Source organism: Engraulis encrasicolus, chromosome 7 (genome assembly GCF_034702125.1).
Source record: "Engraulis encrasicolus isolate BLACKSEA-1 chromosome 7, IST_EnEncr_1.0, whole genome shotgun sequence".
Classification (NCBI taxonomy): domain Eukaryota; kingdom Metazoa; phylum Chordata; class Actinopteri; order Clupeiformes; family Engraulidae; genus Engraulis; species Engraulis encrasicolus.
Genome location: NC_085863.1, coordinates 47,884,492 through 47,909,514, shown reverse-complemented (window position 1 = coordinate 47,909,514; position 25,023 = coordinate 47,884,492). Strand labels below are relative to the sequence as shown.

The 25,023-nt window shown below is 43.5% G+C and overlaps 1 protein-coding gene across 1 annotated transcript; it reads left to right on the top strand.

The window, feature by feature from the left end:
* The first annotated feature begins 440 nt into the window (after nt 1-440).
* brd8a (bromodomain containing 8a) lies at nt 441-24,998 on the top strand. Its single transcript, XM_063202261.1, has 22 exons — nt 441-687; nt 1,317-1,410; nt 1,527-1,596; nt 2,075-2,124; nt 2,238-2,360; nt 3,276-3,356; nt 4,088-4,152; nt 5,816-5,955; nt 6,553-6,723; nt 8,028-8,109; nt 9,566-9,727; nt 10,544-10,668; nt 13,070-13,499; nt 15,123-15,166; nt 16,096-16,213; nt 16,406-16,598; nt 18,001-18,093; nt 18,653-18,721; nt 19,446-19,617; nt 20,079-20,189; nt 22,219-22,263; nt 23,313-24,998. The coding sequence occupies exons 1-22, from the start codon at nt 669-671 to the stop codon at nt 23,370-23,372; spliced, it is 2,517 nt and encodes an 838-aa protein (XP_063058331.1). The 5' UTR covers nt 441-668; the 3' UTR covers nt 23,373-24,998.
* Nucleotides 24,999-25,023: the final 25 nt, after the last annotated feature.

The window sequence follows — 25,023 nt, the reverse complement described above, 5'->3', positions numbered from 1 at the left end:
CCATTTCAATAGCCCTGGCGTATGTAAATCCAATGGCGCTGTGTATTCCAAGAGTAAAGTTGTTGTCAGATACACGTTTTAAATAACCTTCTCTAAGACACCCTGAGCGTGATAGACAACCAAAAAATTGCACAAAATTAAGCAAGTGTTATAGACTAGAATCCCCTTATAATAGGCCTATATGCCTACTTATTGATATCATTAAAACAAAACCTGCCGATATAGGTCCTACAGTGGTGCATTCAGTAATTGAACGAATGAATGAATGAATGAATGAATGAATGATGAATGAATGACTGAATGAACATCCCTGTCTGCTCCAATGATGTTGATATCGCTGCGGCTGCAGTCCGCAAAATAAAAGATCACTACTGCCTCCAAAGGTGCAATTCCAGATGATGACGTGAAAAGAAAAACATGCCAAACTGTTGAAACTGATGCTCTTCCGGTAGTCATATAATCGCGCTTTTTAGCTGACCTAGCCTCGTACATCCATAATATTACGTGACATCGATGTTATGCGTAAATGCTGCTCTCCAAAAGACGCCTCCAAAGACGCAACGAGTGCCTACATTTCCCGAGAAGCAAGTGAAAATTTCCGGGTAACGTTCCTGCATTGTCGCCTATGAATAAATACTCTTGCCTCAGAAGAATTCAATCATGACAAAATGGCGAGCGGTGTTGGAAGTGAGTATATTTTCTTGCAGTCTTTACTCCATTTTACTTTGGCACGTTTGCGCTCGAGGTGACATAAAGACGATGTGCATATGCATGTATTGAATGAGTGGGGATGACACACAGCGAGACAACTAAACTATCCCTTTTATGGAAGATGCTCATTGGTTGGTTAGGTTACCTGGAAGACCAATGTGACAGGTATGCGATGAGATCTCGACTGGAAAACTCGGATAACCATGCATTGTGCGCGGCTGTCACCCAGTGTGGAAAAAAACAGCATGCATTCGATTGCAGCGAGATAGCCTGTATCCTGCGATCAAACAAAACATTCGACACAGCTATGAGATGGAGCTTCTCTGAAACTGATAGACTACCTGTTATAGGCAACGCATGCATGAAGAAAGCCTGTTTGCAGTTCAGAGACTGATGCGTTGTTGTGGGATTTTGGCCTATATGCAAAGATCACATGTCCCAATATTAATGTCTAAGAAAGATGATTACTTCAACCCATGCACAGTAGTTGTAGAAGTATATGTTGCATAAGAATGTTTAGAAGGATACAAGGCTACTTATGCCTCACCCTGAGAGAATGGGTACATTTGGTCTGACTGTGACAGTATATTTGCTTACTCTGGCAGAGCACAAATTATTCCTGGGGCCAACAGAGCCATGGTCGGTAAGAGAGAAGTTATGCCTGGCATCTTCCGTTATGAAGAGTGGAGACCAGAACTGGTAGGCTGTACATGTCATGAGACAAGTTGTTTGTAATGATGGAGCATTCATGTCATTAAGTGTGGTTTAAACTATAACATGGGCTTTTCATATGAATTCTAATTTATTTGAAATAGGGTGTCTGTCAGTCGCGCCATCAGACCGTTTGCAGAGCCTGGTCGACCCCCTGACTGGTTCTCCCAAAAGGTAAGGACTGGCCGTCACTCTGCAGACATGTCAAAAAGATTTCACAACTTACAGAGTGGATTTACATTTGATAATCTGTCAAAAACCTGAATTTGGTAAGACCTCAATTTTAAATGTTGATACAGAGGGTTAGATCGTGTGGCTTTGTTTTACAGTGGATTTATGACAAACGTTAGATCAGGCGGTAACACTTTACTTGACGCCGGTGTCATATGCATGTCATTACAGTGTCATAAAAGTGTCATGACATGGTTGGCCTTAAGTGACATTCAGTTATGGCAAAGACAAGGTTATGTCCATGCTTATGACATGGACACAATGTTTATGACACGTGTATAACTGTGCCATGACACTTTTATGACACTTTAATGACATGCATATGACACCGGCGTCAAGTAAAGTGTTACCAATCAGATTGTGATTAAGCCAAGCAAATCTGAGCAATTCCTTTAACCTTTTTCTTTCTGTCCTCTCGCAGCACTGTGCTTCCCAGTATTCAGAGCTTCTTGAGACAACGGAAGCTCCCAAGTAAGACTAAACTTGTTCATGAGAGCATCCAGTAGAATTCCCCTTGAGTAGATGTATGGTCATAATGAAATGCAATTAGTGTCTCTTAATTGGCTTTTTTTTGTTCACGGCAGGCGAAAGCGTGGAGAGAAGGGAGAGGTTGTGGAGACTATAGAGGACGTGATTGTGCGAAAGCTGACGGCGGAGCGGGTGGAGGAGCTGAAACGGATGATCAGAGATACACAGGAGAAGCACAGGTACAGTAAGCCAGGCCCCAGTCCCTCTGCTGAGGACGACTTGACCCCAGAACACTTAGCTAGCCGTGATATGAGGCAAGGCAACCATATTTATGACAGCTGATGATATAGATATAAAAGTGTACTGTAGGTAAGTGTGTGTCATAGAGGTAGAACATTAGATTAGAGGTGACCCCGCCCCCCCTTTTCATGACAGTCCTGGCATTCATTACTTGGAGGTAGACCTGTGTGATGTATGTAAATTAACAGAGGAGGGGATCACCTCTGTGAAAAAAATGGCTTAATAATGTGTTAAAAATGCCATTTACACTCACAAGGACAATAGTTGAAATGTAATGATCTATTAATATATGCATGTGTCACTCCATATTCACACAGTTTTAGGCAGAGGTGGGCGTGTTCTCCATTGATTTGCACTGACTGAAGAGCACAGGTCTACCTACAGAAGATGGAGCTGCAATTGCCATTTTCCAGTGCTGTCGCAAATTACCGTATCACCTCTAGTCTAATGTTCTACCTCTATGGTGTGCGTACCCATTGGCTGTGCAGAGGCTTACTTGAACCCAGAGCACAGGTCTTGGCCAGCAATGACATGAGGCAACCACGTAGCTAGAATGTTACTCAGCAAGATGAATTAATAACACATCTATAATGCATTATAACAATGATCATATCATCACATAATCCATTGATTAGTTATTAAGGAATCACACTTATGCTCAATGTCCTCCTGATGACAGGAGTAACATTATTTCCTAGTTCAGCTATTTTATGTGAATAATAATGGTATTTATAAAATAGGGATTATGGAAAACATAGTCTCCAAATTTCAACCACTGGACGATCACAATTAATGAGCAATTACAAGGGCATGAGTGCTGTTTGGGGTAAAATGCTGTGTGCTTCCCACAACAGGAAGTTGAAGAGAGAGGCCGAGATGATTCAGGCCGGACATCTGGACTCCAAACTGGAGGAGCTGTGGGGCGATATTACCCAGTAAGGAGCGACGGACACAATTTATTGCCACTGCATCACAATTCGCTTTATGCACTGAAACTGTATATCTGCAGAGTGCAAACAGCTTTGTTTGTGAAATATGATGAGATAATATCTTGCTGAAAAATCACCCTGCAGTTTTACAACAATTTAACCATGTCTTAGTTGTAAGTCCTTGTCTCTTTACTGCTTTGAACCTTCAGCAAGCAGCAGGCACATATGTAGCCCCTTAATGCACGGCGTACCTCCAGTGGCACACTGTAATAGTCACTGAAACGTTAACTACCATAGTACTACAATGCTATGACATAACACAGGGCCTTTATTAATGCACTATGACTTGGTCATTGCCATTCTGGTAACAAATTTATAATGTCGTGTCTTAACGGCTTAGGATCCATGAATTCCACAATGAGCCTTTATTACAGATCAATGGAAGGGTGTTGGACATATGAAGCAGATTTCTACATTGTCATCTCAGTGCTGATGTGGAATATTTTCCGCATGCTATGTTATACGTTCCAGAGGAGTCTGGGCAGCCGTGGCCTAATGGTTAGGGAGTTGGTCTATCAATCTGAGAGTTTTAGGTTTGAATTCCACCTGACCTCTCCCTTCCACCTCCATCCATGTTCTGACATTCCCTTGAGCAAGGCACCTAGCCCCACATTGCTCTAGGGACCGTAATCAATACCCTGAAAAATAATAACTGGACATTCACTGATGTTCTGCAGGAAGAAGAAAGAGGAGGACGAGGAGGCTGAGGCGAAGAGGAAGGCTACAGAGGCAGCCTATGAGGGTATGTAGCCTCGTGATGCACACCATGACGCCAGTGGAATGCTTTAAAGGGACACTGTGTGAGATTTTTAGTTGTTAATTACCAGAATTCATGCTGCCCATTCACTAATGTTACCTTTTTCATGAATACTTACCACCAGCATCAAATTCCAAGTATTCATTATGACTGGAAAAATTGCACTTTTCATACATGAAAAGGGGGATCTTCTCCATGGTCTGCCATTTTGAATTTCCAAAAATGGCCATTTTTTAGCTGCTGTAATGACTGTACTTACCATACTAGAAAATATTTGTTTATTACTTCGTAAACTTTCATGTAAAGATCAAATTTGGCAATAGGCAGCACAGTTTCAATGAGCAGCATAGTTGCAGTACCTTTTTTGACCATTTCTTGCACAGTGTCCCTTTAATAATAGTAAATATAATGACTTAGCTTTATATAGCGCCTTTCAAGTAACCCAAGGTTGCTTTACAAAAGGAGATGGGGCTAGGGAATAGAGAGGAGAAGAGAGGAGGGGGTAGAAGTGGAGTTGGGGGCATAGGCCTCAGTGAGTAAATGTGATTTCAGGTGCTTTTTGAACATAGCCAGTGTGGGGGCTTGGCGGATATGGAGAGGTAGACTGTTCCAAAGGGTGGGGTCAGCAACACAGAAGGCTCTGTCACAAAAAGTCTGTAGCCTGGACTGGGGAATGACAAGCGGGTCCTTGCCAGAGAACCTCAAGGACCTTGATTGGGAGTGATGCTGGATGAGATTGGAGAGGTACTGGGGAGCAAGAGCATGGAGGAATTTGTATGTGAGGAGTAAGATTTTGTAGGTGATGTAGGTGATGGGAGCCAGTGAAGCTGCTTGAGTGTTGCCACCGCTAATAATAGTAATAGTAATGTGCTGCCACTGCTTTGTGTAGACACATTCATTTGACACATTCATTTGGACACATTCATTTACTGTTCATTGTAAAAACTTAACTACCATAGTACTACACTGCTAATACATTATAGTAATACATTATAATTGGTTATTGGTCACTGCCATTCTGGTAACAACACGCACAGGGACATCTTCACTGAAAAAACTCATTATTTAGTATATTTTGATTATCAGGCAGGCAGAGGCACACACGTACAAACACACACACACACACACACACACACACACACACACACACACACACACACACACACACACACACACACACACACACACACACACACACACACACACACACACACACACGCACACACGCACACACACGCACAGGTACACACACATAAAAACACACGCAATTCAATGACTCCACAAATTAATTAATTCAAAACCTCGCTCTCAGAGCTAACATAGGGTCATGACTGGTCAGCCCAAACAATATTGATGAAAAACCTTTTAAAAAATCCCTTTCTTCTAGTATGGCGATCATACATAAGTACAGCAAGTAGATGTGCCATACACTCATTCAAGTTTGTGAAGCGGACTATTGACATTGCAGTGACTAACTGAACATGTTAACCATTATTTGCCATTCCCTACCTGGACAGTGTGTTGTTCATTTAGGTTGTGTTTTAGTTTTTTGTTCTTCTTTTAAATGCCTTAATTGTTGCTAAATAAAAAAAATGAAGTGAAAAAAAAGAAAAGTGTGTGACCTATGACCGAATGCCTTCCCCTCTAGCCAGACAGGCAGTGAAGAACGCTCCAAGACGGACGCCCAGTGTGGCCGTTGGCACACCCCGAGGCGAGGCATCACTGGCCCTGGATCAGGCCAGCACAGACGGCCCCATAGCTACCACACCTGTGGACCTCAGCTCCACTGTGAGTCACTGCATACTGTTGAGTAGGGGTGTAAATCAGTATTATTTACACCCCCACTGTTGAGGTTGCATAACCCTGGGGCTACACTGAATGCGTCAGTTCGAAGAATTTGCTTCCGCTATAACCAATGGAGCAGACACGACAGTACAGTGAACATTCTAAAGAAAAATATCCCATTCTTTTCAAAGGAATGTTAACGTAACTTGACAATACACCCAGTGTTACCCCAACCCAAGGCCATAACCCGAAGCCAGACAAAGCAGAATTAAAATACTGTATTTAACAGGTGCTAGATAGCCGAGTTTGAGGTAATAATCATAGGTGAGTGTTCTTCCTCCATGTACAACAAATGAGCTCACTATTGACTTAAAATTAATAGCTTTACAAACATAGTTCAGTCGGTCTTCCTTCCAGTCAATCCTGTAAATAAAGAAATGTATTGACGCTCAATGTATCATTTGTATAGAAGGAAATCACAGTTGTTGATGTAACTTGTAGCTTGTGTATGTATTTATGTACTTTGGTGTAACTTGATTTAACTTCAACATCATTCCTAGAGTGTTATGCTTTTTTTCTGCTGTGCTATTCCTTTTGTAGGGCCAGGGGACCACTGTCTTCATTCCCATACCGGAGGTCTCCATCTCGGGTACTGCCGGGCCTGAGCCATGCCAGGGAGGTCTGGTGGTCCAGAAGGCCACGCCACCACCATCCCCTCTCCTCTCAGAGCTGCTGAAGAAGGGCAACCTCCTAGCCAACAGCCCTAGACTGGTGAGGTGTCGTCGTGTTTACAGGAATAAGTAGCCAGACAACTCTTACGTACATGTGGTAATATGACACGTTTCGTATAGAAATCTTAGAAGTTACATTTGCAATACAATTAAGTTATACAGCATTTTCAGGGCACCCAGCGAAGGTGGGGCCTGTTGTAAAGGTTGCTGCCTTCAACATAGGGCTTAAGTGCAGGGGGAAATCCTGGTTTGTGTTCATACTAGTACGGCCCTTGGAGGACTTGATAACATTTGGCCCCACGAATGAAAAATTGTTCCCCAGCCCCGCTGTCAATTATCTGGAGCAGAAAATATGTGCATTATTGATACAGATTAAAATGCTTACTGTTCTAAGCTTTCTGTTTGGGCGCCACTCCATTTGCCAGGTCTCTGTTGTAATTTGTGTATCTTCACGACAAATAAAGAGTTAAGAACATATGACAAAATACAATGTTGCTGAACTGCTGCCACTCTACAGACAAAAGAACTGTATGTCTTCAGTGTCTGTCCTTGGGTTTTAGATAACGATACCAAACGCTTTTCAAATGAAGCAGGCATAATAGCTGGTTTCTGTACTCTGTTATGTTTGCATGTGAAAGACATGAACTGGAATAATGTGCAATATAGAAGATAGATTGAATACGTGAATGTGAATGTCAAGTGAAACTGTGTGAACTTAAGAACTGTTGTCTAGCATAACTCGACCCACTAAAGCAGGGACGTCAAACTCAGGCCCGGGGGCCAAATCTGAGAGATGATTTCAGATGTTATGATATTGTTAGTTGGTCCGCATATTCCATATAGTAACATGACCATGAACATGAAATCAATGTAGTGTCTCACAGGCATGTGAGTGGGCCCAGGACAGTGTAATGTCTCACCCTCATATAGGCCTACACCAGAATATGCAGAGGCACATTTCAACTACTAGATGGGAATGCGTAATTGTGAAGTACCTGGTTGCGCAATTTTAGCCCATTTTTTTATTTTATAAATATTGAGTTTGGCCAGCGACTTCGTCCCAGAATTAGATTTTGGCCCTCTGTGAATTTTAGTTTGGCACTAAAAGGATCTCCATTCAAGATTGTGAACCCATTTGATAAATAGACATATTAATGTCTACATATATTCCAATTATGTGCACTTGTTTCTATCATTGCCATATCCCTTTTTAAGTGCTTCGATGACAATGATGTGAATTATACAATGAAAAATGCTTTTGAATGTCCCCATGCCATACAGTTGTACCTGTCAACAGAAAAAAAGCAGACTGAAGTTTGACCTTTGCCTGTGTATGATTTCTAGGGAGCTGATGGGGATCTTTCGGGACTGCACGGTATTGACTTGCAAGTGGCAGGAACACTGCTACCTGCCCAGGCTGCTTCAGGTAAATACTTTACAGCCATTACATGACATTACATTACATTACATTACATCACATCAAATTATATTGCATTACATTATATTACACCTAACCAGGACTTGGCACAGTCATTACATTACATTATATTGCATAGGGCTGCACAATTAATCGAAAAATAATCAAAATCGTGATTAAATAGTGAAATCGAACTCGTGATTTTAATCGTGATTTAATCGTGGCAATAGTGACCTACTTTTCAGAGCGTCCTTGAAGCCAGAATATACTGACAGGCTGGTGTTTCTGGCCACAAATCTGTCCACTTAAGTTTCATGCTATTGCCTTTACATAATTATTACAATTCATTTTATTTTGCTCATCCCGTATGTAATTCATTCTTGGTTATATTTCATCTTGTTATAATTTTCCAAAAAATCAGCAAAAATCAATAATCGTGATTAATAATCGTGATTATGATTTTGACCAAAATAATCGTGATTATGATTTTTTTCATAATCGTGCAGCCCTAATATTGCATTAAATTACATTACATTACATTACATTACATTACGCCTAACCAGGACTTGGCACGGTCATTACATTACATTATATTGCATTACATTACATTACATTACATTACACCTAACCAGGACTTGGCACAGTCATTACATTACATTATATTGCATTACATTACATTACATTACACCTAACCAAGACTTGGCATGAACGATGTTGCTCACAGGCCACTGTGGCTGTTGATTTGATTGTGTCACTACCCGATTCAGCCCCTCTACAGACTCCCCATTCAGCCCCTGGCCACAGTTTTCTTTTTACTGTGATGGAGTACAGTTAGGCACAGAGGTGCTACAGCAAGAAAAGCAGTGCCATTACCATAGCTTCAAGTCGCGTCAAGTCGGTTTCGTTGTCAATTTCTTTACATGCGCTGGTCATACAAATAAATGAAATTACGTTTCTTACTTTCCCATGCAGACAGACATAGACTCTAGACTCTAGGTGTGGACATAGACAATTAGACATAGACAGTATACATACATTACACCTAGAGTCCCTATACAATACCCATACAGACATATAAAGTGTAAGACTGGGCAACAACAGAGTTCCGACTTCCGTCATGAAACTAAAGCAAGTAGAAAGAGAGAATTCCATTCCTTTATCTTAAATTCAATCAGCTGATGCACCTGGGGCAAACTAGGTCATACTATGTCATACTGAAGACTACTTTACCTGCCAAAATGGGTAGTAAACACTGAAATTAGCACTCATGTCTTGTGTACCCGGACTTGCTTTACTGTTTATCCATCAAAGAGTATCTTTTTGTGTTTGTGTGGTCTTTATGCTTGTGTCGCTTAAGGCTTTGCTTGCTTTGTGTGTGTTTTTGTGTTTGTGTGTGTGTGTGTGGGTGGGTGGGTGTGATGTGACCGTGTGTGTACATGCTGTTGCTGGTGGTTGTGTGTAACAGTAGGGGCTCCCACTCTGTCTCGTCTGCTGGAGGCTGGGCCTGCTCACTTCCCCTCTTCCCTGGGTCCCCCCTCAGCCTCGGCCCCTGCTGCTGAGCCCCGCACCCCCCACACCACTGCCTCTGCACCCCCTGCCACGGACCCTCCTGCCTCTCTACACACAGGTCTCTCTCTCTCTCTCTCTCTCTCTCTCTAAAAAACCCTCTTCATTTCCTCTCTCTCGCCCTCTCTCTCTTTTTCAAACACTCTTCATATTCTTCTCTCTCTCTCTCAGACACACTCACACTCACTATATCATTTTGTCTTTCTTTCGCAAACAACAATGTGCAGTATTTCCTCTCTCTGTCTACTCTCTCTCACTTCATGGTAAAGGTAGTGGCCTCCTGTACCATACCAGCAGAGCTAAACTTAATGCATGCCCATTGAAATACTTCAGACTTGCAGTATTAAAACAAATACGATGCAATACAAAGGAAATGTACGATCAGACAATAGAGTATTTTCACTGCTGTGCTACCGCAAGCGCCTCAAGGTTGTTGCTGTTTCTGGTCGCATAAAATTGAGGCCTGAGATCATTCATGTGCATGTGCCTGTGCTTGTGTGTGCGTGTGTGTAGAGCAGTGGTTCCCAACCTTTTTCTTCAGGGACCCATGGTTTTACCATTGTAAGCTTTGGTGACCCAACCGCGCGAGCGCAGGGAGTCACATGATACCCTCTGTTTCCTGCGAAAAGTCATTTTAGTTATGTTATTCCGTTAGGCCTATTCGTCTTTGGTCAAATATAGAATAAATATTTACATTCACATTTTGTTGCTTCTAGGCCCCTAACCCCTTAAAATCAAGAAGGCTTGGCGACCCCCTGTGGATCTTTGGCGACCCACAGGTTGGGTCCCGACCCATAGGTTGGGAACCACTGGTGTAGAGTACAGGCAGAAATGGTGTGGCTGAGTCAGGTAGTAAAGTCTTTTCTGTCCCCCTCAGCAGAGGTCAAGACAGCGCAGAGAGAGGAAGAGGAGGAGGAGGAGGACTTGGTGAACACATCCTACATAGAGGATGAGCTGGACTTGGACACTGTCGGGGAAATCATCGCCATCATGGAGAACAAGGTAAGCCTGAGCCATGGTTCTTTTGCCTGATTATCACCAGACCATATCACCAGTGAGATATAGGCCGAATCCCATTACTTATTTCCACCCCTACCCCTACACCTTCCCCTTGCCCCTCGTGCTTTCAAACGAAGCAGTAAGGTGCAGGGCTTGAAGCGCAATCCCTACGAATTGAGATACCCCTTCAACAATTACGGAATGACTCCCATAGCATTAAAAAACCAGCCTCTCTATGGTTAAACCAGCGATATTGCTTGTAATTACTCGCACAACAATTTAAAAAAGGACAACTGTGTTGCGCAACCCTCGCAAAACCTTCATGATTTCCATGCATTGTGTTGATGTTAATAGTGATTTTTTTCACGTGCGTTTCATGGAGTATTAGGCGATTTCACATTGGGACAATGTTTAACTTAGTACAATGGAATAATTATTACCACTTTTAAACCGTCAATTACGAAAATACTTAAATTTGTGCGCTGTTGTGAATGGCGCGGCTTGCAAAGTTTTCAAAGGCATTCGCAATGCATTCAGGGAAATCTGTCGTAGCCCTCCGTTTGGAGTGTGGTGTCGGAAAATCTCCGCTTGGAGCGGTAGAAAGCCCTTCTCCTTACCCCTACGCCTCTGTCTTAACGTGAAATGGGACGCAACTACCCCTACACATGAACGCGCAGAACGGAGGGAGAGAGGAAAGGTGTAGGGCTTATTCCCATTACTAATCTCTACCCCTACCCCTGCGCCTTCCCCATGCCCCTCGTGCTTTCCAATGAAGCTGTAAGGTGCAGGGCTTGAAACGCAACCGCTATGAATTGGGATACCCCTGCGACAATCATGGAATGACACTGACAGCTGTCACTAATTCCATGCATTAGGTTGACGTTAATAGTGATTGTTTTCATGTGTGTTTCACGGAGAAAAGGGCCATCACACATTAGGACAATGTTAAACTTAGTGCAATGGAATAATTGTTACCACTTTAAAACCGTCAATTGCGGCGAAAATACTTAAATTTGTGTGCTGTTGTGGGTGCCGTGGCTTGCCGTCAATTTTTAAATGAATTCGCAATGCATTTAGGGAAACCTGTCGAAGCCCTCCGTCGCGGAGTCTGGTGTCTGAAAATCTCCGCGCGGAGGGTTGGGAAGCCCTTTTCCGTACCCCTACCCATCTGTCTGAACGTGAATCGGGATGCCACTACGCCTACACGTGGACGCGCAAAACGGAGGCAAAGGGGATCGGCATAGGGCTAAGGGGTGTAATGGGATTCACCCTTAGAGGTGTAATGGGATTCAGCCATAGTCTGTGGACGATGTACATCATTTCTTGTAGGGGAGGTGTAGTTCACAATTGGCCGTTCCTTTGACATTATGATTGTAAAATGTATCATTTATGTAGCCCATTGCTACGCAGCCTGTCATCCTCTCTCCACCCCTTCCCACTCTCAGATTGGCTCCCCACCTAAGGCTAGCGCTTAGGCATGAGCCTCCATGCTTTCAGATCTGAATGATTGTGGAAGGCTGCTAGCATGGGATATCCCAGGCTAATGGTCAATGGACGTGACAAAGGAATGGGTGTTGTGATGCACTGCACTGATTCACGCGTACCAGTATATGTGGGGAGTTGGTCATGGGGACCCTGGTTTGAGTGCTGCCTGGGTCATATCCCAATCCCCACCCCATATGTCCCTCCCACATTGCCTGCCTTTTTTAAACTTTCTTATCATAATAAAGATAAAGGCAAAAATGTATTTTAAGTATGGATTTAAAAAAAAAAGCCAACACTGTGTCTGGAGCTACATTAGGTATTAGAGACACACAGTTGTGCTTACTATTCTAGTTTTTAGTGTGAGTGCACAACAGTCTGAATTTAACCCCTTAAGACACGGCATTATAAATGAGCTGTTACCAGAATGGAAATGACTAAGTCGTAATGTATTACTAAAGGCCCTGTGCACTGTCGTAGTAGTGTAGTGCTATAGTAGTTAACTCTCAATGTCTATTACAGCGTGCCACAGGAGGTACGGCGCGCATTAAGGGGCTACTCTCTCTCTCTCTCTCTTTCTCTCTCTCTCTGTCTTTCTCTCTCTGTCTCTCTCTATCTGTATCTTTCTCTCTCTCTCTCTCTCTCTCTCTGTCTTTCTCTCTCTCTCTCTCTCTCTCTCTCTCTCTCTCTCTCTCTCTCTCTTTGATATTGATACATTTGCTCTGTCAGAGGTGGGGGAGTTGACTTTTTCAGGGTTTTTTTTTAGCCTACGATTTAGGTTAGGTTTTAGGTTTTTTCTTTAAATGGTTTCATTGTGTTATCTGGGTTTGTAAATGGGATATTTTTCTGGCTGTTAAAATAAAGCGCTTTTAAAAATCAAAATCTCTCTCTCTCTCTCTATCTCTCTCCGTCTCTGTGACAGGTGTGTGACAGTGTGGAGGACTTGGATGCCGCGGCAGTGGAGGCGGCACTCTCCCTGAGCAAGGACACGGGTCGCAGTCTCTCCGCTCCCTGGGAAGCCACCGCCTCTTCCTCTTCCTCCTCCTCCTCTTCCTTCAAGACCCCCAGCTCCGATGCTCCATCCCACACAACACAGGGTCACCCAAGGAGCAGGGAAGTGGTGACAGATTCCAGACCTGTTCTAGCTTCCGAGTCGCAGAGCCGCTGTGGTCAGACTCGTTCCGAGGCCACTGTTCCGGGGTCAGTGGACCACGTCGCACACACACACCACGGGCCTGCCGGTGGCCGGCACTGCAACCCGGGCTGCGTTGTGAAGGAGGAGGGACCAGAGGAAGGATGCTACGGCTGTCCTGCTGCGGCCGGGAAATGTGACACGCCACCACAAAGCACAGGTAGAGTCCAGATGAGATAGTACACTGTAAATTGAGTCCAGATGACAGATAGCACCACTGTAAAACATTGCAAGCCAGTGAAACGTAAAGAAGTAAGTTGCCCTGCTGCCTTACGTTTGTCAGTTAACTCCACTCAAGACTTAACTCAACTTGAGGCTTTCTCAAGTTGAGTTAACTTACAAAATTAAAGCAGTAGGGCAACTTACTTTTTTGACATTTAACTGGCTGCAATGTTATACAGGTATACATTCAGTACATGTATTCACGCCTGCATATACCTATACTGTGCGTACATTGATCAGGGTGTCAAACTCATTTCGGTTCACGGGTCGCATGCAATCTCCAGTGATCTCAAGTGGGTCAGAGCGTAATTTGGAAATATCTCAAATTTCTGCCTCCTGACGGAATCACATGCCAGTGGGTAGATCAGGAGCATTAACTGTAAATGGAAAGCAAAAAAGGCAAATTCATTCTCAAGAATTTAAACACCTGCAACTTTGTAATGGGCTAGAGCAGGGGTTCCCAAACTTTGCCATGACAAGGCCCCCCCATATACCAGTAGATTCCAGCCAAGGCCCCCCTAACATGGACCGTGCCACACTATTTTTTCTGTGCACCCGGTTTCACAACTCGATGAAGTTGGTGCATTCTAGGGCTGTAACGATATTGTATCGAACCGAGAAATTGCGATACACAGAGTCACGATACTGTATCGTGATACAAGGAGGCAGTATCGTGATACGCCCTTTCAAAGTATTGTTGCCCATCAGTTCAGAAAACGATATGAAGTGATTGTGCTTCCAAGCTTAAAATTATCATCATTATTATATTTAAACTTCTAAAAATGATTTGTAACCTTTTGTAACTTATATAATTGTTGGCAAATGTGAAATCGTTGGGTGTATCGAACCGTAGATCAAGAATCGTGATACGAACCAAATCGTGAGTTAAGTGTATCGTTACAGCCCTAGTGCATTCCTAAACCCATAATACTACAGAAAGCATAATATACAAACACTGTAAAAAAAAGAAATTGATTCCACTGAGATAGTTTAGGTTAATTTTGGTTTATTTTGGTTTACTAAAGTTATTCAATTTAAGAAGTTATTCATGTTATTTTTCTATATTTTTCCTGCCAGCCTGCCCCCCTGACATCCCACTTGCGGCCCCCACTTTGAAAACCACTGGGCTTGAGATTTCCTTCTTAAAAAAAAGTCCCCTCTACACCTCTGGGGCCGTATTAAACCATCTGGTGGGCCACATCTGGCCCCCGCGCCTTATGTTTGACACCCCTGCTGTAAATACGTACATGCATATATACACATCCGCATATGAAATAAATACATATGCATAGCATAACCTATGTTCACACACACACACACACACACACACACACACACACACACACACACACACACACACACACACACACACACACACACACACACACACACACACACACACACACACACACACACACTTCACCACAGCTATGAAAAATCCAAAGTCTCAAAGTGTCTGCCTATGCTCACTATGCAACAAACGTTGTGAATGCCTTTTTCCTAACATTTTTTTGTGTTTTTCCTATGTTTTGTGCACTGTTGCTCTCTTCATGGCGTTCAGATTCAGTGACAGAAGACCCCCTGGTGTTGTTAAAGCTGCCTAAGGTATAAAGCCTGTTCTAACAACATATGCTAACAACATTCGCCTCACTCTAGTAGCAAGTTAGTCTCTAGACCTCACGAACACCTTGGAAAAATGTTGATTTGCTCAGTAGCTTGCTATCTCGTATAGTTAAAGGGAAAGAAAGAATAATTAAACAATACATTGAATTGAAAGTAAGTAAGTGAACTGTCTACCGTCTGTTACGGTATAGTCAAACATCTATTAGAGTAAGATAAATCAAACCCTGCCTACCCAATGCAAAGGAGTTTGGTATCCCAAGGGGGTGTCGTCCCCTCCTTTTTCTCTTTCTGTGACATTTGTCGATGGCTTGCACAAGATGTGCGCTATCACCATCTACAGTGCTAAGGGAATTCAATTTATTCTCAAACTAAAGTCTCCTAAAGGTCTCCTAACCGAAGGTCTCTCCTAAAGGGACGTTCACCTGACGTGACATGGACCGCGGAAAAGTACAGGCTTGATTTATCTCGCTCTACTAGAAGATGTTTGGTATAGTAGGGTAAAATGTCCTCCATTAGGGTTTTCAGGCTGACCAGAATGGAGCCGGTGACAGTGCCCGCACCAGTTGCATTCGGCACTAAAGTGCTCATCTGTGAACCGCTTGTGCTTGTGCTCAACTTTTTCCGCCCGTGCCTATGTTACCCGGATGAACCTGCTGACGGCCACGATGTTGTCACGGTTTGCGGATAAAAAACAAGTATTTCGCGGTTCACATTGAGAACCAACTTTCCGGTTCGCGAACACTAATTTCTGTGCCGTGTTCACAACAGCCAGTTCGCGATTAGGTGCGGGAACTTGAACTAGCACCGGCATGGTTCTCAGTCGGCCTGAATGCGCTACCTGTGGAATGGCCCCAAAGGCATTTTATTTACCAGTGGTATAACTGTCCCGTGTCTGTGTTCCCCCGGACCAGGTCGTGAAGGTGGAGGAGGAGGAGGAGGAGGGAGAGGAGGATGAGGAGGAGGACGCGGTGAGTGGGGGAGCGGAGGGGGGTGCACAAGAGGAGGAGGAGGAGTGTGGCGCTCACGGGTGCAAGTCGGAAGAGGAGGAGGAGGAGGATGAGGATGAGGATGATGGGGAGGAGGAGGAGGAGGAGAGCCGACAGAGACGCAGGGGATCGGATGGATCGGAGGAGGGGTGTATGGAGGGCCGACGGCGGAGGCGCAGGGGGGGTTCGAATGATGAGTGTGTGGCTGGATCCGGTGTGTGCGTGGACGGCTCAGGGTGCGTGGAGTGTGTGGAGGGTGAGGGATGCGTGGAGGGCGGAGAGGGGGAGGGAGAGGGGGAAGGGGAGCCCATGGCACTGGCCAGTGAGAGCGAGGACGGCTGCAGCATGCGCACCGCCTGCTCATCCCTACAGCTCCACCTACAGGCCACAGACAGCATCGCCAGCAGCCCCGCCTCCTCCTCACAGTTGTGAGTGGCGCACGCACACACACACACACACACACACACACACCATTATACACACACACACACACACACACACACACACACACACACACACACACACACACCATTATACACACACACTCACACACCATTATACATATACACACATCTCAAATACACACAATCACACCATTATGCATATATACACATAGCTCAAACACACACACACACACACACACACACACACACACACACACACACACACACACACACACACACACACACACACACACACACACACACACACACACACACACACACACACACCATTTTACACACACACACACACACACACACACACACACACACACACACACACACACACACACACACACACACACACACACCATTTTACACACACAAACACACACACACACACACACACACACACACACACACACACACACACACACACACACACACACACACACACACACACACACACCATTATACATAAACACATCTCAAACACACACACCATTACAAATACAGTATATTATACACACATTTCAAACACACACATAGCATAATACATATACACACATCACATATATTGTATATTTGTATATATATACACATATACACACACACACACACACACACACACACACACACACACACACACACACACACACACACACACACACACACACAACATTTACAAAAGTAACAGTCTTGAAATAACACACACAGACTGATGCCATCATCCTAACTCACTAACACCTCCACACAGAAGATACAACTCTAGCACATAATATTACATAGCTGTTGTTACACCACTTAGCTCATTGCACCAAATAAGGTAGATAGACTCAAGATAGTTGTTACTGAAAAACACAAAAAAACTCGAACCCATCTCAAATTTGATCCAACCCAACACAGTGTTAGCTTGATTGTAAGATAATAACATACGTAGGTCAGAAGGAAAATTCCGCACACTTGTCGCCCACCGATTTATTCAACACAGTGTTTCGACCTCAGGCAGGCTAGTGTGCAGATTTTTCCGTATTCTTTTACGCATCGATCCAGCACCTGTTTTACTGGAAGTGTGCGCATCCCTTACACTACTTTTCTACTCAAATAAGTTTCCTGTGTTAATGGAAGGAAACCGCGTTTCTTTGTTTACATCTAGTTTTGCCATCTCTGCTTCCACGTGTGCTTACTTAACAATGAAAGCATGATGTTCTGCTGCCTATGTGTGGTGTGTGCTGTGGGTGATGCTGTGTGTCCTGTTCAGTTATGGTTTATTTGAATAGAGACAAATGCACATAATGTAGGCTGTACAGCAGCCTAACAGAAAGGCATCATAGTATTTGTAGCCATAGGCTAATTTCCAATGCCTGTCCTGTCCTGTGGTGTCCTGTAGCTCCATCTGCAGTGAGGACCAGGAGGCCATCCAGGCCCAGAAGATCTGGAGGAAGGCCATCATGCTGGTGTGGAGGGCGGCAGCCAACCACAGGTACCATGCTCCTCTGTAGTAGCCAATCACAGGTACCATGCTCCTCTGTATCAGCCAATCACAGGTACCATGCTCCTCTTTAGCAGCCAATCACAGGTACCATGCTCCTCTGTAGCAGCCAATCACAGGTACCATGCTCTTCTGGGGTGCATTTCTCGAAAGCGTAGTTGCTGACTACGTTACCTCCTTTGTTGTTTTCAATGCAATTTTCCATTGACCCAAGTTGCTAACTGAATAATAACTACACTTTGGAGAAACGCACCTCTGTATTGGGTTTCACTTCAGAGTTGTTCCTGTTCTTTCATTCTTTCATTAATTCACTCGTTCATTCATTCATTCATTCATTCATTCATTCATTCATTCATTCATTCATTCATTCATTCATGGACCTTGGTTATGGACCTTGCAATTGTGTCTGGTGTAAATAAAGAATTGAACATTGAATTGAAATGCATTCATTCACTTCACTTCACTTTCACTTCATGTATGAATGTCTGTATAGAAGAGTGTATGCATTGAATTACTCTTTTTTTGTCCTTCCTCTTCTTTTGTTGTTCAGATATGCAAATGTATTTCTGCAACCCGTTACAGATGACATCGCCCCTGGCTACCACAGTATTGTGTACAGGTGAGCCTTGGACAGTGTGCCGCCTTATAAAAGAAGCTTCAATGTGACCAGTTTCCCAGCTACAGTAGATATCTAGTATCTACACAGTTTACATCTACACACAGCATACAGGTGATGCAGCAATAATAGTGCCTTTACTTGATCACACAGTCCATTTGACATTTGTTACAGTAATCATGCTGTGTAGCAGTCAACTGTAAATAAGATGTTCATTGATTTAGTGCAAAAGGAATCAGTGTTTTGTTGGGATTTGGTTTAGCACAACCATTTTATGAATACCCCCACTTGCATTATCATAAACCTGCCAACGGCCCCTACCCAACACCATGATGAACATAACACCAAAGAGGATAGATTAATAAAGAGAATTCAAACCCCGCCCACCCAATGCAAAACAGTGTGCTCAAGTTGGGTCTCCTAGGGGGCGTTGTCCCCCTCCTTCTTGTTGTCCCCTCCTCTTCTCTTTTTGAGGTGTTTGCACAAGAAGTGCGCCACCGTCATCTACTGAGCTAAGGGGACTCCATTTATTCTCAACCTCAGGACTCAGAAGGTCTGCTAACCAAAGGTCTCCTGAAGGGGCGTTCACCCGACATCACATGGATACCGGAAAAGAACTAGAATGACGGCAATCTATCTATAAGATCTCTGGTAACACTCTAGAGCCCCCAATGAGAAACACTAACACAAATCTTGTTCTTTTTTTCATCTGGCCATTTTCCCCCAGACCCATGGACCTGTCCACCATCAAGAAGAACATCGAGATGGGGGCCATCCGCACCACGGTGGAGTTCCAGCGCGACGTCATGCTGATGTTCCAGAACGCACTGATGTACAACAGCTCCGACCACGACGTCTTCCACATGGCCATGGAGATGCAGCGAGACGTCCTGGAGCAGGTACAGCAGGGGTGGGGAACCTGTGTCTTGAGGGCCGTTTGTGGCCCTTCAGGCCGTTATATCTGGCCCCCGATATAGTTTTAATGTTATGCAGCTTCACATGAATTATGACATATTTTGTAAAGGAAACTTAGAAAATACATTTGCTATACAATTAAGTTATATTTAGGGGACCTAGAGAAGGTGGGGTCTGTTTTAAAGGTGGATGCCTTCAATATAGGCCTAAAGTGCAGGGGGAAATCCTGGTTTGTGTTCATAATACGGCCCCCAGAGGACTTTTTTACGGCCCTCGGATGAATTTGAATTGGCCCCTCGAATGAAAAAGGTTCCCCTCCCCTGAAGTACAGTGTGTGTGTGTGTTGTAGGTTGTGTGTTTGTTTGTCTGGTCAGGTATATGTGTGCATGAACAAGTGCGCCATCTGAGACACAGCATACTATATAATATAAATGTTTCACGACAGGTGCAGCAGTTCCTGGCCACCCAGCTGATCATGCAGACGTCGGAGAGCGGCATCAGTGCCAAGAGCCTGCGGGGCCGAGAGCCCAGCCACCGTCAGGAGCCCGGTGACAAGGTACGCCAACGCCAACACCAACGCCAACGCCAGGCAGGGTCAAAGGTCAAGACAGACTTCATTGTGCCAAGCCAGCCCAACCCAGTCAGGCATGGGGAAAGCTACAACACAGTACACAGAATATACCTGTTCCAGACAGCCATTAAAACAGCTGATTTGAATTGCTATCCGCACAATTTACCAGACAGGTACTAGGGAAGTTCAGTTGTGAAATGATCTGCATGGACATGTAGTGCATATTGACTGTGATTCACAGTATGTGGAATGAGCATACAGTATCCACCTTATTATCAACGGTTACATTCCATTACTATTTTGGGTAGTAGTTGCTAGTGCTAAATTGCTCAGAAGGGTTATGGGCAGCCTAGCGTCAACTAGCAGACAGGAAATGCTGTTGTCGCACAATAAAAATGTTGAAATGGGCGGGGTTAGTGTATGTGGCAATTAGGTGGATAGAAAATTGACGTCGACACAGTTGGAATCCTTTTTTTGGTGAATTCTACATGAGCCAATGTTTTATTTTATTTTACCTCATTGTGGTCTTCATCTGGAAAAAAAGGGTTTCAAATGTGCGGTCTCCTGTTTTTGCTCATAAAAAATATTTTCAAATCAAGGGGAAGTTTAGTTGGTCAAACATTGCACTCCTTCTAAAGAGAAGGCAGGATAGATAGTGGACATTTCATCACAACATATACGCACAACAAAAAGTATGCCAATATACTGTATTTCAGCATATTTCAAAACCTCAATTTATTCATGTATCCTTTCATGCACTATTATTTAAAGGATAACTTCAGCCAATTTCAACATGCAGTTGTAATGCTCACACTACCCAGGACTTGTCAGTACTTGAGAAAAAAAAAAAAAATCAGCCTTTTCCGAGATCTTGGTCATTGTAATGGGGGCAGAGTTTGTTTACATAAAAAAATACATTTTGATTTATTCCCAAAAACATCCAAAAGGTTATGCAACATCAGCAGACAACTAGCAAACAGCGATACCTTTTTGGGAAAATATTTGGAGTAGGCCTATGTTAAGAATTTTTAAAATGTAAACAAAATCTGCCCACATTCGAATAGCTCATATCTCGGAAAGGGCTGAGCCAAAAAATGCAGCATTACCGGGTGCTGACAAGTCAAGGGTAGCGTGAGCAATACAACAGTGTATTGAAATTGGCAGACGTGCTCCTTTAATGTATTCTGTGTTGTAAATAGTCTTCTTCACACTGGATAAGTAACTTCTCCTTAATACCATTGCACCTGCTGCAAAATAGCTATGCTATTGTTCTTTCGTATAATAACATGTCAGGACTAAAATGACAGTATTGACAGCATCACTAGACAAACAAAAAACCCTTTCTGATATAGCTCATGCTAGTGTTCCTAGCCTCCCCTGTCTATTGGTGTTTCTATACTCACCACGCTATAATAGGGCAACAGCACACAGTATTTCTTAGCTTTTTGTACATCAAAGGACAAACTTTTTCAGATTTTATATTCCTTTGTGTGAAAGCTCGCAGTGCTATTCATTTTTTCCCTCCACCTCTGCTTATGTGTTGGTTGGCTTATGCTACTTGATTTTCCTATCCACTGTGCTCTGTCTGTTGTTGTTTTTTTCTGCTGTGGATGTTTTTGGCATGTCACTGTCTAAAGGCCGCTAAAACCTGCTTTACATATACCGGTACCCAGTGATCATAATAAGAAATCATTACAAAAAGCTCAAACTGACTCAAACTGACATTGTAATCCCACAAATAATTACACGGGGTACATTACAATATTGTACTGTGTGTATGGGTTGTACAGTACTGTACATGCAGCCTCTGGTTGACTTCCTTCTGATGTCCTGGGGTGCATTTCTCGAAACCATAGTTGCTAGCTACATTAGCAACTTTGTTGTTTGCGATGCAATTTCCCATTGGCAACTTCCCAAGTTGCTAACTGGCTAACAACTACGCTTTCAAGAAATGCACCCCTGTGTTGTTGCGGGCATGGACGTCCCCCTCTGACTCTTGTCTGTCCTCTCACAGGACTCTGTGCCTATGGCCTCTCCTGCCTTCCTTCTCTCTCTCTTTGTAAGTATATTCTGTACTTACAGCAAGAGCTTTTTTTTGCCCATCGGAAACCACCAGTGATTCTGAAACATTTCTTTCCGCCTCCCAAAAACTACATACAGTAGATAAGCTAGTGAGGTCTACTACCTCACATATCCCTGATAGTAAATGATTAAGGTCAGCAACATTAATCTATGCTCCCAGATGTTTATTAGCACAATGTTTCAGACGCTCAGTCCTTCATCAAAATAGTCAAGTTTCTTTATATAACACATTAGAACACAGAAATACAACAAAGAACGTATGTAGAGGTGAGGTATAAATACGTGGGGGTGGGGGGTAAAATTACCGCACATTCCCCCCCAATCCGGTTCTAATGCATTTGGTGGGCTAGATCTGTCCATTATCCAGGCTGGATAATAACACGAGAGCATTGGCTGGTGATGCCGTGTTGGTTTTGATGAACAAAGCAGTATAGGGCGGTTTTGGAGTTTGCATAGTGGGCAGCAGCAAGTGACATTCCTGCTATCAGGGGAGCAGATAGGCTGTAGTCCGTAGACTAGGCTGAACACCCTGCAGCACTGTCCACCTACAAATAGGAAAACTACACATACCAATTTGATTATTATTATTATTATTATTATTATTATTATTAAAGTTTCACTTGGTAAACTACTTGGTAAACTCTGGCAGGAAAAAAAGCAGCCACAGAATGATTTTCATTGATCCTGGGGGTTTGTGGCAAAGGGAAGTAGAGTTGCCCAACAAAGACTTGTTTTTGGAAAAATGAAGGCCTGGACTGGATTCCAGATCTCCTGAGATAACTCCCCCAATACCAATTTGTTTAACCAGAAGGTCAGGGTTTGAGTCCTGGCGGGGCAACCCTACTCCCTATCGATACAGGGTGGAAAAGCTTAGTTTTAGAATCACTGAGCTACACCAAGTGCAGAACAGAAGCTGGAGTGGAGCAGATCAAATGCCAAATGTACTGTAATCATTATTGGTGTATATTTTTATGGTTTTCTGTAAACCGCAGCACGTTGTAGAATCTTGCCTTTTTTATTTTACAGGATGGTGGCACAAGGGGGCGACGTTGTGCCATAGAGGCAGACCAGAAGATGAAGAAGTAAGCACAGTGACGGTGGTGTTCCAGTGGTGTTGGGGTTAATGGAAATCCCAGATGGATGGATGGATGGGTGGGTGGGTGGATGGATGGATGAAGGACCAAGGCTGTCTGCCTCGTGGAGCAGGCCTCAGTCAGAATCAGTTGACGGTGCGATGATTCAGAATGAAGCCTTCATGTTCCCAGACCCACATCTGTGTAAAGGTGTCTAAAAACAGAGCAATTAGCCCCTTTTCACCGTCGGACGTCGGAGAAGTTCTGGTTTGGAGAAAAGCAGGATGAATGACTTCCAGTTTTAGGCAGAATAAGTGGCATTTATGTAAATGTCTATGCCATTGGGTGCAACTTTAATCTGCTTTGAATGCATTGAAAAGTTCAGTGTTCAAAGGTGTCTGACGTCTCGTGAAACAGGCCCGTTCCCACCCCCATTTACAATGGCACTCAGTCCAAGCAACACCAAGTAATGTTGTTTCTTCAAACTGATATTGATGCTTCCACGATGAGTGGACTTGGTTGAGTGGAATGAGTTGGTTTATGGGCTTGTAACAGGGTAAAAGTCACTTCTAAATTCATTTTTGCCCTCTCTACATGGGCTATAACCCCACTTGTCAATTTTAGAGCAGGAGACTAACCTAGTACTGGACTGGACTAAACCGTATTGGCAGAATATTTTGCCTGGCGGGTTGGTCTAGCCTCGCACCATAGGGGATAATCTTTGCTGGACCGCGAATCTGGCCTGGCTACAGTGTCCTCAAATTGCAAAGCGCTGTCTAGTTTTGAATCTGTGTAGCGAGTCATTGGGATTGGCTTGGCATGGTGACAAATAACTATTATGGTGTTGCTTTAATCCTTTGGATCTGGCGTCATATATATATATATTTTATTATTGACAGGATTATGTGGAGCTCAGTGGGTCGCTCAGTATTCGAAGAACATGGTTAAGTGATAAACCTGGCTAAGTTAGCCTACAGAAAATGGGAAACCTGCTGCTAGATAGCCTGCATGTGTTGTTTAATTAAGGAGAACTCCAGGCTCTTCTATTAGCTGATTTACCCTACAGTTTACCTACTTAACCTGGACAGTGTTTCTTGAAAGCACCATTGCTAACCTGTTAGCATCTTACTAGGTTTCCAATGGCAGATTGCATTGCAACCAAATAATTTGCTAACTTAGTTGGCTACAATGTTGTTGAGAAACACACTCCTGGTTCACCACTGAACCACTTTGTTTTTGGAGGACCCCTCTGTTTTGTAACTGTTTTCCAGCATTGTGAGCATGTCTATCATGAACCAGTGGATGTATGATGTGCTGTTTTGTGTTGTACTATGAATCACTAAACTTGTAGTGCCTTCTTAGGTATTGAATGACTCAGCCCAATAAACTAATTTAACATGTACAATGGAGTCTTCTGTAGAAATTCTGTAAAGCCTTGAGTTGTGTTATTTGCTCTGGGCATTGGTTACGCCCTGATTTGAAAATTTGGGATACTTTGTGAAAATGCATCCCATTAATTCTTTTTTAGCAGTGGACTGACCCATTAACCGGTCTGCACTTTTCTGATGCCATGTTGTGAAAACAGTCATTAATTCATAATCAGCACTTATGATGGGTGGTGTGAGGAATCATGTCCGTATTAATGACATTGCTACTACCAAAGT

Coding starts and splice junctions, on each gene's coding strand:
- brd8a (XM_063202261.1), top strand. Junction 13,500..15,122: donor CACGCCACCACAAAGCACAG/GTAGAGTCCAGA, acceptor CATGGCGTTCAG/ATTCAGTGACAGAAGACCCC. Junction 18,094..18,652: donor AGGGCGGCAGCCAACCACAG/GTACCATGCTCC, acceptor TTTGTTGTTCAG/ATATGCAAATGTATTTCTGC.